Source organism: Pogona vitticeps, chromosome 5, assembly GCF_051106095.1.
Source record: "Pogona vitticeps strain Pit_001003342236 chromosome 5, PviZW2.1, whole genome shotgun sequence".
NCBI classification, from domain to species: Eukaryota; Metazoa; Chordata; class Lepidosauria; order Squamata; family Agamidae; genus Pogona; species Pogona vitticeps.
The window spans coordinates 108,318,325-108,335,959 of NC_135787.1; the positions used below are offsets into that span (position 1 = coordinate 108,318,325).

The window sequence follows — 17,635 nt, forward strand, 5'->3', positions numbered from 1 at the left end:
CTACCACTTTATGCCTTCATGGTTATTTTTTAAAAACACATTAGAACAAAAAGCCAGTTGGGACAACTTGGAATGAGGAATCAGAGATCCAATTTTTACATCCCTTCCAAAACAATATTTAAATATATATACAGTAATTTACATATAAAGATTTGACTTACCAATCATGATGCAAAACAAACTGTGCAATACACAACATCAACAAAAACCATGAAATTGGTATAAATCTCACTTTTCTCAGATAATTAAAAAAACTAATCAAATATTAAATTGGCAGTATCCTGTTCAATTTAAATGTATGGAGAATGGCAATCACGTAAGTGTTATTGTGGGGTGGGGTGTTTTGGTTTTTTGTTTTTTTCAATTCTCAAAGGCATTTCTCAAGTACCAAGTCATATGATTGATTGCGGAACTGGATGCACAATATTTGTATAACTGGGTGTTTGACAGATCTTGGCAAAACTCTTACACAATTGCACTTCTATGTGCAATAAATGGAATGACAGGAAACAAAATCTTACATTGGTTGTTGTGGGTTGTTCAGGCTCTTTGGCCGTGTTCTGAAGATTGTTCTTCCTAACGTTTCACCAATCTCTGTGGCTGACACCTTCAGAGGACAGGAGTAGCACTTACATTATTGCAAAGTAACGTCAAACACTCCAAAACCATATAGCTGCACTCAAGCAAAGTAGCAGAGGATCCTGGCCTACCATTCATGAGCAGAGTGCTTATGCGCATTGCCTGATCATGCCTGCTCAGCTTCTGCTCCGGGAAGAGTGGTTATAGTCACAAAAAACATACCATTCAAAAGCAAATCCCACCACAATACTTTGCCTTGCACTTGCATTAAGGGAGCTCACAACAATATAATGTTGCTAGAAGAAAACTCCATCCCCATCCTATGTTACTGTGTAGAGTCCAGCTAAACTCAGAGGCCGAAATACTGTTGGTCTCATGTAATGGTTGCAAAACTTCTCTCTCAACTTAATTGTGCCTAACTGATGAAGTACCGAGGCACATCTTGATTGCACAATTATGCGTGTGACCAGACTGAGATGCTCCCCAGCATCTTTTCAATTGGTTGTTATTACCTGCAGTAACGTATGTAAATACTTGTAGGGAATAAAGCATGGGAGAGGAGGGAGCAGATGCTGTCATTATCTCTCCTAACTTAAAAAACCTCATAATCTGACCCTGTGGACTCTGGTTCCTTTGCACCATCTATCGGAATGAGGATTTATAGTTTCTTGTTGCTTGACAACCCAAGTCTGGGGTCAGGGTTTGAAGCTGTCTTCTAATTCCTGGCTAGTTTTCTGAGCTGCAAACTTCAAATCCCTGTTTAGATACAATGCTTCTCTCCCTGCCTTCATGGTGAGATCCTAGTTACTGTTGCTGTTCCCACTGTATAAAGAGCCATGTGGAAGCACTTGTGAATTATACGGCAGCTCTCCATACTATTGGCTTGCCATTTTATGAAGACACAAGCTCCAAACATTTGCCATTCAACTGTAGATTTTAGTTATCAACCATTGATAGTAATTTCATTAATCTACTTAAATATACTGTCTGCCATATTCTATTCATCAACTCCATACACATTGGAATTCAAGAATTTTTCAAATCAATTACAATGACAAGTTCAGCGGGTATCATCTGCATGAAACTATTACCCAGCGTGCTTTATCTATAATATAGAATCCATATTTCATTTCTAGGCACATTGTTAATTCACATCTGGCAGACATCCTCTGTATTACTCTTTCCATTTCAATCGAAAACCTTTATATACCAAGGAAAAAATTGTTACATAAATCAACAGTGTGCTGTCATTATATCAGAGTCAAATCATTAAATCAGCATGCACAGTGTATCTTCTTGTATATTTTATTTTCATTGGTGTAACCTACCGGCATTAAAATGAATTTTGAATGTATAATAATTTTAAAGTTTACCCAAAAAGCCTTGCTTGTATCTCTTCAAAATAATTATTTTCCATTTTTCCTGGTGGTATTTGTATTCACTGTCTCCACCAATAATGATTTCTTAAAGAATCTGTCATTCTTGAAAGATTATATAATCAAAAAAAAACATGTTAAGGTACTCTCTTTTTATTCTTATCCAAAGGACAGAATCAAGAACCCCAGCTCTCTTCCTTAGGCAAGATGTTACCCCCGAAAAAAGTTGGGGCGGGAGGAAAGGAAGGAAAAAACATTGATGATACTGAAATCTTGAGGCAGCTCTAGGTATTCTGGGAGAAAAGTAGAAAAGCTTTATCTCCATTGTTGAAAATAAAACTGCTTTTGGTTTTGGTCTGGTCTCTGAGTGTTCTTTGTTAATTTCATTGTATGTGTATATAGTGTATATACATTCAATGACAATAAATTATTTTATTGTTGTTGTTGTTGTTGTTGTTGTTGTTGTTGTTGTTGTTGTTGTTGTTGTTGTTGTTGTTGTTGTAAATTCAGACAAAACACTTTGGCTCATTTGTCAAGGGAAAGTAGAGTGAAGTTATGTGATTACTATGGCTCAAATTAGACAACGACCCCAATCCTCTGGCCATGATGCCAGAGCCAACAGTCAACCTAGGCTCAAATCCTCCTACCTAGTTACAGTGGTGTAGGGTGAATGGCATAACTTTCTGAAACAAATTGCCCCACATTAAGAAATGACCATAAACCTTAATAATTGCACACTGAGTTGTATGCAACTGGTCATGCCCATGATGATTTCTTAGCTTGGAGAAATGAGCCTCTATATATCGTGCCATTTATATAGCTGAGCAAGAGGATTTTGGGCCAATACGTTGAGCACTTTTTTTGCAGAGGTGCTGCCTCGGGTAGTGAAAGATGGGTGCCCATCGTAACATGTGTTCTTGTTTCTTTTCCTTTAGGTTGCAAATTTACTTCGGCTCTTCCAAATTCCTCAGATAAGCTACGCCTCCACCAGCGCCAAGCTGAGTGACAAGTCTCGGTATGATTATTTTGCACGAACTGTGCCACCTGACTTCTACCAAGCAAAAGCCATGGCCGAGATCTTACGGTCCTTCAATTGGACCTACGTCTCAACAGTCGCTTCAGAAGGAGATTACGGTGAAACAGGGATCGAAGCTTTTGAACAAGAAGCTCGTCTCCGAAATATATGCATCGCCACCTCAGAGAAGGTAGGCCGCTCCAACATACGAAAGTCCTATGACAGCGTCATCAGAGAGCTTCTCCAGAAACCCAACGCGAAGGTGGTTGTCCTCTTTATGCGCAGCGATGACTCCCGGGAACTCATTGCTGCTGCAAATCGGTTCAATGTCTCTTTTACGTGGGTTGCCAGTGATGGCTGGGGTGCACAGGAGAGTGTCGTGAAGGGTAATGAGCATGTTGCATATGGTGCAATAACCCTGGAGCTTGCTTCCCATCCAGTAAAAGAGTTTGACCGATATTTCCACAGCCTTACCCCATATGATAACCACCGTAATCCCTGGTTCAAGGATTTTTGGGAGCAGAAATTTCAGTGCAGCCTTCAGAACAAAAAGGCCCACCGAAGACCTTGTGACAAACATTTATCTATCAACAGTTCCAACTATGAGCAAGAGTCCAAGATCATGTTTGTCGTGAACGCGGTATATGCAATGGCACATGCCTTGCATAAAATGCAACGGACCCTGTGCCCAAACACAACCAAACTCTGCGATGCCATGAAACATTTGGATGGCAAAAAGCTCTATAAGGACTACCTACTGAAAATCAACTTCACAGGTAACACCATCACATCACCTTTGAAACATTTCTTGCAAAAAAAAAAAAGTGGCTGCAATGGAAAACTAGATTTTTGGTAGCCTGAAGTAGATAGGCCAGTGGAAATAAGAGAAAAGGTTCAGGGGTGCCCCAACTGACCTAGGCAGGTTGTGGTCGTCTATTCCGTTCTGCCTGCTTCAAGAAACCTTTGCTGGCATTAAGAAGTAAAATTGTTCTGTATAGCAGAAGTAGGGAGTGTATGGCCCTCTAGCTACTGTCACACTGCCTCCCATAAACGCAAGGCAGTAGAGGATGTTGAGAGTTTGAGTCCAGCAATGTTTGGAAGGCCATACATTTCCCATTCCTGTTCAGTACCAATAAATTGAATTTAAGCCTCAATTGGCATATGGCATTAGCTTCTTCAGTTGAGGCCAACTGCCTTATTCCAGATGCTTTGGCCAGTGCATATGAAAGGCTCCTGAAAGCAAGTGTTCTTCCATATACTTAAGAGCTTTGAAAGGAAATGGCATATAAATTTGCATCACTGCTCAATGTACATGGCAGATTCCGCTGTCAATAACTACTGCTTTGCAGATACAAGCCTAGAGGGCAAAAAAAACAAGAAAGGAAAAAAAAGAATGTGGAAATGCTAAAAGTAAATAGGAAGTAGATGTCCTGCAAAATTTGTTTGAACCAAAATTTTTTACTTCCTTACAAAGACAACACTCCACCCATCCCTATGCAAAAACGGAGCCGCCCTGATGCTTTCTGGGAGCTTCATTTTTAAACCGGAACCTGAGTGGAACTAGGCATGTAGTAGCTTGGCATGTTATGCTATGCTATGCAGTGCCATGCTATTTTATAAATGATTTGACAAAATATGTCATTTTCCAGCTTAGGCCTTTCTCCTAGATGTGCCACATTTATTAATGAAGGCACAGAAGGACAAGCCACCAATCTCTAGACCCCCACAGACTTTAGGCTCTACCTTTTAAAAGAAAAATGTGTGGAGTACAAAGGGTACCCTGCACATTCCATTGTCACTATCCTGAGCCAGTCTCACTCCTGCAGACTGGCTAGAAGATTTGAAGGGGAAATTTGCATGCACTCGCCAAGCCCTTTTTCAAGAAACAATATTTCTTTTTTTTATTACATTTTATTATTTTTATAACATACATAACTACAACAAACAACAACAGGAATACCTACAAAGTAATAACAAGTAAAACTAAAAAGACATACACAAGTGACAAAACTAACATATAAGCGGGGAGGTGTTTCTCATACCAGCTTATCTATTATGTAAATTCTGACTACAGAGGTAATATATCCATGTGCATCTGCACATGTTATATTCCACATTGCTATTACATATATATAATTATCTAACATCTTAAATTTATAATAATTTTTTGAATTCTCTCATCTACATTTCCATCTATCTGTCTCTTATCATTTACCTTTCTCATGCATCACATTCTCATGTTCTCTTTAAATTTTCTTATCCAGCATAAAATCCACCCAGGCCTATTCATTCCTTGATAATCTCCATTCTTATATACAGTAAACTATGTATCTAATATTTTCAGCATAGTCATTCTTATAGTTCTTGTATGCTTGTATGCATATATATGCCTTAAAACCAACATCCAACATTATTATTCATCATCATTTCTAAGATCTATAAACCACATACACTTATCTAATCTTAAATTTCATATTTGGCCAAATTTGCTTATAGTATATTGATCATCTTGCTTTATCTATTAATTATATCTATCTTAAAACATTTTTCTATTATTTATTCAGCAAGTACCTTCCCCCTTTCTAGTTTCTATTTGTCAGCTCCAGTGTCATCCAGCCGGAATTGGCCTCATAATCACATATATTTAATATTTCCCTATACATGCCACCACCAAACAAAATATTTCCCAGTTTTAAAATGCCATCTGTAAAAAATTTTTAAAGCAATTTCTGTGCGGTTGATTGATTTGATCCCAATATAGTCAGTGTTTAGATTTTGGAGCGAGATAGCATGTGACCTCTGATTGTAAATAGTTGCCCTGAGCTTTGCCCATCTCTCCCTTACATTTTTTCTTTTCAACACAGTCTTAAGATAAATTCTCCCTTTCCTGCCCCCTCCCCGTTTGTCTTTTTTGGTCATCCCTTGGGAAAAATGAGTCTTTTTCTTCTTTCTCTCTGACTCTGAGTTGTCTTATTATGCTTAAATCATAAAATAGCAAGGGGGTAGGTGTTTGTCCTTCCAGTGCTGCAGTATCAATCATTTAGCTGCCATAAAGACATGGAGAATCCCAGAATACAATGCAGATGAGGCCAAGTGCTGTTGTCATAATACTGGCAGTTCAAGTGGATTAATTCCCTACTTGTCCTTCTTGATGTTTTCTTCCTTAATGTGTTTTTGATAATTATCAGGATAAAGCTCCATGTGATGCACTGACTACCCTGCCTTTGCACAACTTAAGGTCATTTCTGTGTTTCCACAGTGGTGGATTTACAGTATTTTTCCATGTATAAAATAACACTTTTTTCTAAAATAATTAGAGAAAAAAATTGAGGGTTGTTTTATACACAGAAGGCAGCAGCAGGATGTGGAGACTGCTGCCTCGGCTGCTGGTTGTGGGCTCAATAATCGTGCAGCCCTTTGATCCCTACTTTTCCCTTCCTTTTGCTAAGCTCCATGGCTTAGCAAAGGAAGGGAAAAGCAGGGATCAAATTTCCAAATTCAGGGTTAGAAAGGGGGGGGGTTGTCTTATACATTGGGTCATCTTATAAACGGAAAAATACGGTACCCGGTTTGAGGCTTCAGTCTCAAAAACACACATGTTTTGGGGGTCCATTCTTCAGGTCTCGGACTTTGGACCTGAAATCATAGAAAATGGGATGCTGCTTATCCGACAACCCTAGATGTTGAGATTTATTTTCATGGGTGCAGTAAATTCAGAGCAACACAAATGTCTAGTCACTGTTGCTCATTTTTACTATTCTGCCCACAAATATAACAGTCAGTCTACTGCTGTCTACAGTCTGGCTGGGAAAGCTTTTTTTTTTCTTTTTCTTTTTCCATTTTTCCCCCTTTTTGTCCTAGCAAATGAGAGTTATGAATTATTCAGCAAAATAGGTCCCTGTAAATCTGCATAATGGGCATTCAGGTGTTGGATTAACGAGCATGGACAATTTATTATGGATCATTTTTGCCATTTGATTCAGTGTTGCTAGGTAATCAATATTTCTCAGCTGAGGGCAACCTGCAGGGCAGTTTGTGATGATGAAATCTATCGATTCAGTATGCTGACAACTTCTGGCACTAACTTCAACACTGGTGATGAATAGGTGGTTGCCCGTTGCTTCCACAATCTAATCTTGCACATTGTTATGCGTACAGATGTTCCGCTGGTTTTAAAGAAACATCAATATGAGTAACTGGAAGGCAATTTTCTATGGCACCATCAGGTATCTGTCATGTAGCATAAGATACATATGGCATATGGAATAAACATTGTGGTTGGATTGGATTGCTCACAAGCAACAAAATTACAAGCCACCTAGAGTAGTAATTGTACCAGATAGGTGGGGTATAAATAAAATAAATAAATAAATAAATTATAATCCAGTCTCGTAAAATATTTACCACACAGTCAGGCTTGCAAAAAACTCTATGTCGGTGTTGAGTTAAAATTCATTTTCAGAAAACCAAGCAATGATGCTTTACACAAAGGTGGCTCTTTTTCTGACCACAGATAAGCAACAGAGCTATGCATAGATATGCACAGACAAGTGAACTGGTTAATTTTGTAGATCTATTTCAGTGACAGATATTTCTCCATATTTTGGAGTGGCCAGTAGAGGATAATTGGAGCAATGACTTGCAATATGCAAAGGACTGATGCTGTACATAGAGTTCTGAACTTTAATTTTATTTTTAAAACTAAAACAGATCATAAATACCTTTATGATTTGATAATGCCCAGCCAATGAAAATATTTGGCTAGCCATTTGTGTGGACATAGTTAAACACTTGTGTGGATGCAGTTAAGCATCCAGTTTGGTACAGTGGTGCCCCGCATAGTGAGGTTACTCCGTTCCGGATTAACCCTCGCTATGCGGAATCGTCGCTAAACGGGTAGGGAAAACGTATACCTTGCTTACTTACCTGTTCAGCGAGGATTCCCCTTGCCGGCAGCCATTTTCGCGCCCTAAGTGAGGGCAGGGCGTGAAAACGGCTGCCGGCAGCCATTTCCGGGCTTCTGGCGGACATTTTGGAGCCGCCGAACCGCTGTTCGGCGGCTCCAAAATGGCCGCCGCAATACCCGATCTTCGCAATGCGGGTTTTCCCCATTGCAAAGATCGGGTATGTTTCCGTATAGCGATCCCGAAAAAGGGATCGCTATACTGAAACATCGCTATACGGTGCACTCGCTAAGCGAGGCACCACTGTATTTAATTGTTGTTGTTTAGTCGTTAAGTCGTGTCTGACTCTTTGTGACCCCATGGACCAGAGTACACCAGGCCCTCCTGTCTTCCACTGCCTCCCGGTATTTAATACCTCTACTTAAATGTGATGGTCAGGATTATTAAATGTTTTTAAGAGAATTTTATTTTCCCTTGAAAAAACAAGCATGCTATTTATGTTTTTTTGATCTAAGCACAAGGAGGAACACTAAAACAAATGAAACAAAACGTTGCAGGAGTATCTCTCTAATAAGAGTATACTTGGAGATTGATAAATCCTTTTTTTTTTCCTGTTTCACATCTGCTTCATATATATTCAGTCATAGATCTGTTCTGTCCCATATAGGCTTCAATCTGCACCTTTTTCCCCTTTCATTTTCTTTTCTTTAGAAAATAAGGAAATAGTCATATTTATGTAATTTTTTCTAAAATGTTCATATTTGTACAGAGTTTCTGTAAAGTATTCTCTTTTTTTACATTTTGGTTGAAATCCTGTTGCATAGCTTCACAAACACAATGGGGGTGATGGTGGCAGCGGCATCAGTAGCAAATCATCATTGATTAAAGGCTTCTTTGGGGGATTTCTGGTTGCACACAACTTGTACACAGTGCAATAAAGTCATGTGCACCCCAAAATCTCCTTTAAAAATGGGCACAAACTTCCATTCCACAGTTCGATTTGGTTTGGACATGTGGCCGCACAGGTTCTCCTGTGAGTTCCCCAACTTCCCAGCCCTGCCTCCTCTAGCAGGCGCCCACTCAGAGGCAGTGGTGTGGCTTCCCAGCCTTGCCTCCTGTGAGCACTGCCTCTGACTGGGCACACACACACACCCTGGAGGAGGCAGGACTGGAAGCCACACCACTGCCTCTGAGTTGGTGCCCTCTTATTAAGTAGGTCTTAATCAGATACAGAAATCGAAACAGCCCTTACATTTTGCCTAAATTTATGTCTGTTACACACAAGTTGAATTTTGGTCATTGTTCTAAAAAGGAGGGCTGCATTAGTCATTTTCTCAAGTAATTGGTAAGATTTGTTTTTGGCTCAGTTTTAAAAGTGCCATTTGAAAGAACAGAAAATGTTTAATTATTATTTTTGACTGAAACTATGCATAATATGCACCCTCTAAGAAAAGTTCTTCCCTACCTCTTGTTTAGTTAGTTATGTGCCATTAAGCTGGAAAGACTTACAGGAACTCTAATAGGGCTTTCAAGATAAGTGAAGTATTTATTTGTGGTTTTACCAGCTCCACACCTTCAGTCACCTTCCATGGCCAGGTGGGGATTTGAACTCAAGTCTCCTGAATCCTAGGCCATCACATCACTCTGTTCACTACACCACTCTGGGTAACCCACTTCTTGTTTACATTGGTAAATATATAAATATTCCTTTCCCTGCACCATATTTAAATACAAATTCCATGGATCAACCAATGGTTTAACAGCACAATCCCCTGTAGACCTAGAATGAATAGTCAGTGGGGTTTACTCCCTAGTAGTAGTGGGGGCTGGTCCATGACAGCAAATGGCACACAGCCATGCCCTCTCAGGCTTCCCTCTGCCTTGTTCTTAGCAGAGAAAAAAGGGCCAAGGCCCTCCTCGTGTTCAGCAGTGTTCCTCTGCTAACCCCACATTCTTATCACACTCTTTTTTTGTGAAGGGGGAGAAGGGAGGGACAAAGAAAGTGAGATAAAGAATGGGAGGAAGTAAGTGAACTGCCCATCTTTGAGAACCAGCATAGAGAGAACGATCACCAGGTAGAAACACTACTAATGGGAGTGGGTGGGTGCATTTTTCCACTCCCGACCTAAACTGTAGAATGAATTAATGCAGTGGGGATGACACAGCATCTAAGTGAATACCCGCCCCCCTCTCTCTGTGAGTGAGAGAGGGAAAGTTTGTAGGAAAAGATGCATTTCTTGAGTGGATGCACATCTGCTTATTTGCCTGGCTCTACCTCTCACCCCTGGTTTTACACACCAAGGCCTTCTGCCCTGCCAACCAAAACAGGCTCCAGGCACTGCTGCCACCTGAGGGTGAACAAGCAAATATTATCAATGTGATGACTGCTAGAAGTGTGGAACTACAATCCCTTTCATCCCCAGTGATTTGTGGGCCAGCAAATCTGGGGGATGCCAAGTTGGAGAAAGCTCTTCTATATAGGATAAGAACCAATACAGTACAAGCTTCTGATCAGGAGGACAAGTTTTAAAGGCCACTTCCCTATGAACTTTGAGAGGTGACCATGCGTCAGTCAGTTTCTCTTTGCCTCACTACCTCATGGGATTGTTGTGAAAACAGTATGTAATGGTGGAACCAGGGGTGCCACTTCATGTCCCTTGGAGGAAGTAGCAGCACATCCACATGCAATATACATTTTAGTTTGTTAAACAGTTCTGGCATTTACACTGCCAAAGGGCAAAGGTTTGCAGTGCAAAACCCATATGATAAATTGACATTTTCTGTAACCCAAGTGAGATTCCTGCTTAGAGCACCTCAATGTCAAGGCATGCCATTGTGCTCAGTGTTTGGCATGCAGGGTTGTTTGCCTCCTCCCCAGGTGCAGAGCAACTGACTGAAATGTTCTGCTGTAGCTACACAATGCCTCTTCCCCAAAACACATCCCAGCAGGAAAACAGCTGATGCGGCCCTTTGCATGGGGATCATTTTGCCTGGATGCTAAGCCAGAGGTGAGTTGGGTTTAGAATTCTTAATGCTTCTCTGTCCCTACTGTAGAAGAATCAGAAACAAAGCTGACACAAAAGGCTCCCAGACGCAGGAAACTGCTGAATATTTTAAAGCAACAAGGGAAAATGCAACCTTGCCATCTGTGCAGGAAAAGTGGCGTACAGATGGACAAGACTGGCAAGCCAAGGATGGTGTAACAATTACCTTCCTTTTCTGTCCCTTCTTTAAAAACCTCAGGATCTGATCCTTCGGTGCCCAAGTGAAATTTGATCACAGGTGGGGATAGAGTACTTTACAGAGAGTTGGTCCAGAGTTCCCAGGCTCCCACCACCTCCTTTCTAAACAAAACAACCCCTTCTTCCACAGAGAGACAAAAATCCCATTTGCTATCATCTCTCTGACAGCTTCCAGATCTACCTGTCCTTTCTAATCCTGACCGCTTCATTGCAAACCAACCGCGGCGTTTGTTTTCTTGACATTTCCTTGGATTTCAGCAGAACTCCTGGCTATCTCTTAATTTATATTGCTGAATTTAAAAATAGCACCCTTGGCATTTGCAGTTATTTGTCTCTGTAATTTAGTCAACAAAGATGGTTAGCTTCAGCCTGGATCGAGTTCTTGCTGGAATTGAGATACTAATGCTTTGTTAGCACAGGTCGCTAATCAATTGACTGCTTAAAAGTAGGTGGAAATATATATATATTTGCTGGGTGACTGACCTATGAAGAGATTCAGAAAATTCTACGTCAGTGACAATACCAGAGATGTAAAAGACAACTTGGTGGAAAAATTCCATTAAACAATATACGAAGGCAAGCTGTGGTGTACAATTTTTAAAAAATGAAATGAAATACTGCTCATCAAGCAAGATAATGGATGCGCTTCGCTCCAGCCTAGTTAAATCAGTGTCATGCAGTTCAATCAAAACATCATGGGAGGCAGAGATTTGTGTGTGTGCGTATGTGTGTGTGTGTGAACCTTTCCTTCTAGTATCCCTAGCACAGAGGTCTCTCAACACTTCTGTGTTGTTCACGGAATAGTTGTTGCTGTTGTTGTTGTTATCCTTCTCTGCCTCAAGATATGCAAACTGTTGTCCATTATTTTAAAACAGACAAAGAATTCCTTGCATAAGGTCACCCAAGGCAGTAAAAACAGAGTAACCAGGCTAAAAAGTGGTCCTGCTGTTGACATGATCTGGAAGTTATAATCTAAAAAAGGAACATTTCCAATCTCTCTCTCTCTCTCTCTCTCTCTCTCTCTCTCTCTCTCTCTCACACACACACACACACACACACACACACACACACACACACACACACACACACACACACACACACACACACACACACACACACACACACACACACACACACACACACACACACACACACACACACACACTTTTCTATGAATTCTCTGGTTGCAGAAACAAAATGTCCCCAGGGTTCAAGCAGTACAGCTAGTGGCTTCACTTTAAGGTTGCAGTCGTTCTTCCTGCAGTTTGCAACTAGGACAACACTTCCAAGGATGTGATGTTGTCTCTCAAACATTACAGTGTTTTCTCTATGGAGAGTGGAGGGAGACCCATATTTCAGTTATAATCACTCATCAAGGCAAATGGGAGATCATATGGCCCCCATTACTTGTCTCGGTTGAAAAAGCCAGCACCTGTTGAAAGGAACTGATTTGCAGCACGCTCTTCCATTCTCCTTCCAAGTGCTTTCCCAAGGAAATAAAGGCACCAGATCAAGGGCCGACATGCAGATAATACTTTCTTAAGGCTGGCTCCGGAGAAGAAGGGCCCATTTCTTCAAGAGAAATACTTTCCATTGCCATCACAGTATTTGAGATGTCACTATATACGTTATTCATTAATGGCTCATAGAGCCATCCGTGTCACCAAGACATAGTAGCTGTTAACATACCTACCACTTTCATACTGCTGTATTCTTCATGGAGCAGCTGTCATTTGGCTTGAGCATTCAAAGTTTTGGAAACATTATTGTTTTTGAACTACAGTTCCACGAGTTGTAATCCAAAAAAGCAGTATTTCGAAACTCTGCGTATGCTTCTAATAAAAAGAAATCATTTTTTAAAAAAAACACATTTACTCAGCATGAGTGAAGGCCATTTACCAGACTAAAATTACCTTAAAATGCTTTTTTAAAACGTAAGTTCTTAAACAAAAAATATGTGCTTATGGCATATTTTCTTTCATTATCCATCAATCCTGAACATCCTCTGCTTTAAAAAAAAAAGTGGTTATCTTTTACTCATGGGATTTGCTGGACTTCAAGAAATGGAAAATGCCTTAAGATCCCATTTCCATGGTAACCACTTCATTCAGGTAAGAAAGCAAATAGAAGTCAGCAGCCTGCAACGCACATCCCTCTTCTCACTTCTGAACACAAAACTTTATGCTGTAGGCATTGGATGAGCCCTTCAGTTGCATTGGCTTTAGCATTTTTTTCTCACCTCTGTAATAAAATATCAACAAAATCAAAGGGAGTGTGGGATAAAATCAACTACTGAAATCTATTCTGTGCCAGATATAGAATAGATATGACTTCAAACTGTACACTGGACTAAAGTCTGCAAGCAGAGCCAAGAGAAGACACAGGCTTGAAACCCAGGGAAGCTGCTCCCACTCTGAGCAGACAATGCTGACCTAGATGGACCTGTGATTCAACTGAGAGTGAGACTAGACAGGGATTCGTCCTGTGGCTTGGTCTGCTCTGGAGTCAACTGGGGCACTCCTATTCCCAGTGACCACATGATGTGCAGGAAATCATGAAGCATCCTGTCCCTTATATTTGTTTACCCATATCTTTTTGGCCCCTCTCAGGGGCTACAGGTTTTTTGGTGCACATTTTATGCTCTGTTTTGGTTCAGTTCTGGTAAGTGTGCTCGGAGGGCTCAAACCACCCAGATGGCTCTCGCTGTCACTTTGCTTAAGGCTTTTCCTTATTACTCAATTGAAAGTTTCCTCTCACTCCCCTGAAGAGTGGGAAAGAGAAGAAGAAATGAAGGGTTGGGAGTTTTTAAGCTCTTTGATTCCAGTGTTGAATTGATTACTCAACAAGTCAATTCAGCAATGTGCCACTTTTTTAAAAAAAAAAATGTTTTAAATTGAACACTTAATCCTCCTGCCCCACAGACGGGGAGACAGGAAGGAACACAGCGATTTTTTTTTTCAGAGAAATGGTAATGTGGCTGGCATCACTCATTTTGCAGAGATCCACTTGCTCTTCACAGTTTTTTTAATGGTAAGCAGACTGGATTAGGTGAACAGGATCCCCACAGTGCTGACCCACAGCATACGAGGGGGTGCTGATATGTATTGAGATTTTCCCAGAAAAAATTGAGCTAGGAAGCTATAAATCGCAGGGTGTATTGGCCAATGTATCTACATTCAACGGTGCAAAAATCAACTACCTATGATTTTAACTTATCTTTCATGTTCAGGTCCAAAGTGAACATGGCAGCACCTCCAGAAAAGTTCAGTGTGGAAGAGCACAGGACCCTAACAAAGTTCCTGTTTCTCCAAGAGAAAGGTGCACAGCAGATTCATGATGAAATGTCACAAACTATGGGTGACAGTGGCCCCTTCATATGCAACAGTTATATGTTGGGTTGTCTATTTTAAAACTGGCCATTTTGGTGTTGAAAGTGAGAAACCCAGTGGAAGGCCTTTTTCTGTCTCTGTACCTGCAAATGTGAATGCCATCCATGACATGATCATGGAGGATGGCTGAGTATCAGCCAAAAGTATTGCTATAGATCTGAGAATATCACATGAGAGAGTTGCTGCCATTATCCACAATGACTTGGAAATGAGAAAGCTGGCAGCAAAGTGAATTCCCAAACTTTTGACAACTGAACGAAAGAGGAAATGTGTGGAGTCATTGGTGGCTGTTCTGGAACATTTTGCAAGAAATGAGTCAGATTTCCTGGGCAAATTGGTAACTGGTGATGAGACATGGATCTACTGTTATGATCCTGAGACAAAGGAACAGTCTAAAGAATGGAGGCACAGTGGTTCCCCCAGGCAAAAGAAGTTCCGAGTGCAAAGGTCAGTCCAGAAGCAAAAGAGCCCAAAAAACCCACAACAACCAAGTGGCAACAGTATTTTTGGTATAAGAAGGGAGTTCTGCTGATGCACTACCTCCAACAGGGTTCACCCATGAATGTAAAATATTACTTTGCTTTATTGACAAAGTTGAGGCAAAACATCAAGGAAAAACATTGAGGAAAACTCTCCAAAGGTGTCATCTTGTTGCATAACAATGCCTCATCACACACTGTAGGTGAAACAATGGCAAAACTGATCTCCTTAGGCTTTCAAGTGATGCCCCATCCACCCTATTCTCTCAACCTGACTCCTTGGGACTATTATCTGTTCCCCAAACTCAAAGAACACCTAAAGGGACAAGATTTGGGAGTGTTCTGGAGGCAACTAATGCTGCAAATGAGTGGTTACACCAGCAGTCAGAAGAATTTTATTTGCAGAGACTTAAGAAGCTGCAGGACAGATTTCACAAGTGCATTGACTTCCAGGGGGAATATGTAGAGTAGTGTGGCAATTACAGCTTCCTCGTTCAATTTTTTTCTGGGAATGGCTCAATACTTATCAGCACCTCCTTGTACATCTTCCTGGCCTGCAGAGCTGCTTCAGCCCATTACAGTCCAGGCCTGGAAATGTCGCAAAAGGATATTGTTATTTTTTACTTTCTTCTTCTTCTTCTTCTTCTTCTTCTTCTTCTTCTTCTTCTTCTTCTTCTTCTTCTTCTTCTTCTTCTTCTTCTTCTTCTTCTTCTTCTTCTTCTTCTTCTTCTTCTCTCCCTTTAAAGGGAGGAATGGATTAAATAGGGTCACTTGAGGTGTGGTGTGGTTTCCTGCCCTGAAACCACACGAGACTTGCATGTGGATGCAAGGGTCACCCCAAATGGTCACCCACAACTCTCTGCAATCTTAAGCAACCGTGCTTGGCCCAATCTGGCCTGACTTAATTTAATAATCTGCCTCACCGCAGTATACAGCCATTTAATCATGTTCACATAAATATCCATAAGCATGAGAAATCCTTGTGACAATGAGTCGAGCCATTCATGACTTTTGACTGCTAGGGAGAGATTACTTGCATCTGAAGTAAAGAGGGATTTTGAAAGAGGTCAGAGCTCATCCTTGCAAAATGTCTCATTCAGATAAACACATGGCTGCCTCTCATTAGATTGATAAATATCGATTCAAGATGTCTTTCTCTTCAGAATCAGATATTTTTAGGCTGTGATGATACGTCCAGGCAAAAATGGCTCAGTAAGGCTCCTGCTAAGAATGTTCTATCAGATATTTCTGACCTTACTGCCCTTAGCATAATATTTACGGCTTGTCAGGAAGGGGACCTCCCGTGTTCCAGAATTATTTTCTTTACATTAAAAACCTTGGCGAATATTATCTGGAGAATGCCAATGGAGTCTGGAAGATCCAAACACCACAGTGAAATATATAAGGTTGTCTGGCCCATGGGGTGCATATAATCTCAGCACTTTTTGTCACCCCTAATGTCCGCCCATGCTCTCCAGAAAAATCATTTCTAAGAAAAACAAATGGCTGTGTTTTGCCGCAATTCAGATAGCATTAAATCTAAAGAGAAACCTCAATAAAAGAAACCTTCAATTACTTCCCTTTTCCTGGGGGGTTTCCCCGGGATTTCTCTCCCCCCCCAGAACCTAATTATTTATTGCAGATGATGAAGCCTTTTGCTATTGAAGAGATCAGGAGCAGAATCCTGTGTAAAAAGCAATCCCGAGTCTCTCTTCCTCCAGCAGGCTCTCCTTCATGCGAGGCTGCTTGTACACTATTAGCAAAATCAGGCACACACCCAGTTACACAACTGATTGCATGTAGAACAGGTAGCCGGAAGAGAAAAACCACTGCACACTTGCTCTTCTGCACATAACAGGATTCTGGCCTAGATGCTAATTTCTGTTAAAGTGGCTTAAGTGGTCTCTTAACCGTGACTGAATCATAGAGCTGAAACTCGTGACTGAATCATAGAGCTAATACAGCCTTTTTATTTAAAAAAATAAGTAAAAGTAGAAAATAGTGGATGAATTATATTTAATGAATTGCTATTTAATGAATTAGCCCGAGGGGATAAATTTTATTTTCACAGAATGAATAATATTTTATAAAATAAAAACCAATGTTTTAAAAATGTGAAAGTCTTCTATTTATCATGTACTACTTATGTATGTGCGTCTATGGGTGCAACTACACAGCAGGAAAAATCCCAAGTGATCCTCTGTGAATTCACACCCAGGAAGTAGGGTTTCCCTGGAGGAATTCACTTCAGCAAATCGCAGAGGAGTCAGTAAAGAAGAAGAGGAAGAAATTGCCAATCTGCACTTGCTAGCACCTTGTTAAGACAGCTCTACTGCAGCCATCCAGGTTTCAGGCTACAGCATGCTTAACAAGGTGCAAAAGTGTTGATTAGCAATCACGTACTTATAGATTTCGCTGAAAAGCATTTCTCTCCCCCTGTGGTCACGAGAGTGACTACAGCAGTCTGCCAGTAGGGTAGACAGGCTAGCAGCATCCCATCTACTGAGACTTCAGGGGGAGGCTCTGAGGGGAGTTAAGCCCTTGTGAAGTTAGAGGGATGGATAGTGGGGGGGGGGGAGACTTGAACTTCTTCTTGGGCCAGCTGATTGTGTGAATGAGTACAAGGGGAATCCAGTAAATGGGGTCCGGAT

The 17,635-nt window shown here is 40.8% G+C and overlaps 1 protein-coding gene across 5 annotated transcripts in view; it reads left to right on the forward strand.

Annotated features, from left to right (window-relative positions):
- The window catches only part of GRM3 (glutamate metabotropic receptor 3), a 147,238-nt gene that overhangs the window by 98,885 nt on the left and 30,718 nt on the right, over positions 1–17,635 (forward strand). For all 5 annotated transcript variants that reach the window (XM_078394237.1, XM_078394238.1, XM_020800517.3 and 2 more), the window contains exon 3: positions 2,891–3,746. In XM_078394237.1, coding sequence (XP_078250363.1) covers positions 2,891–3,746 — 856 coding nt within the window. The remainder of the gene's footprint in view (positions 1–2,890; positions 3,747–17,635) is intronic.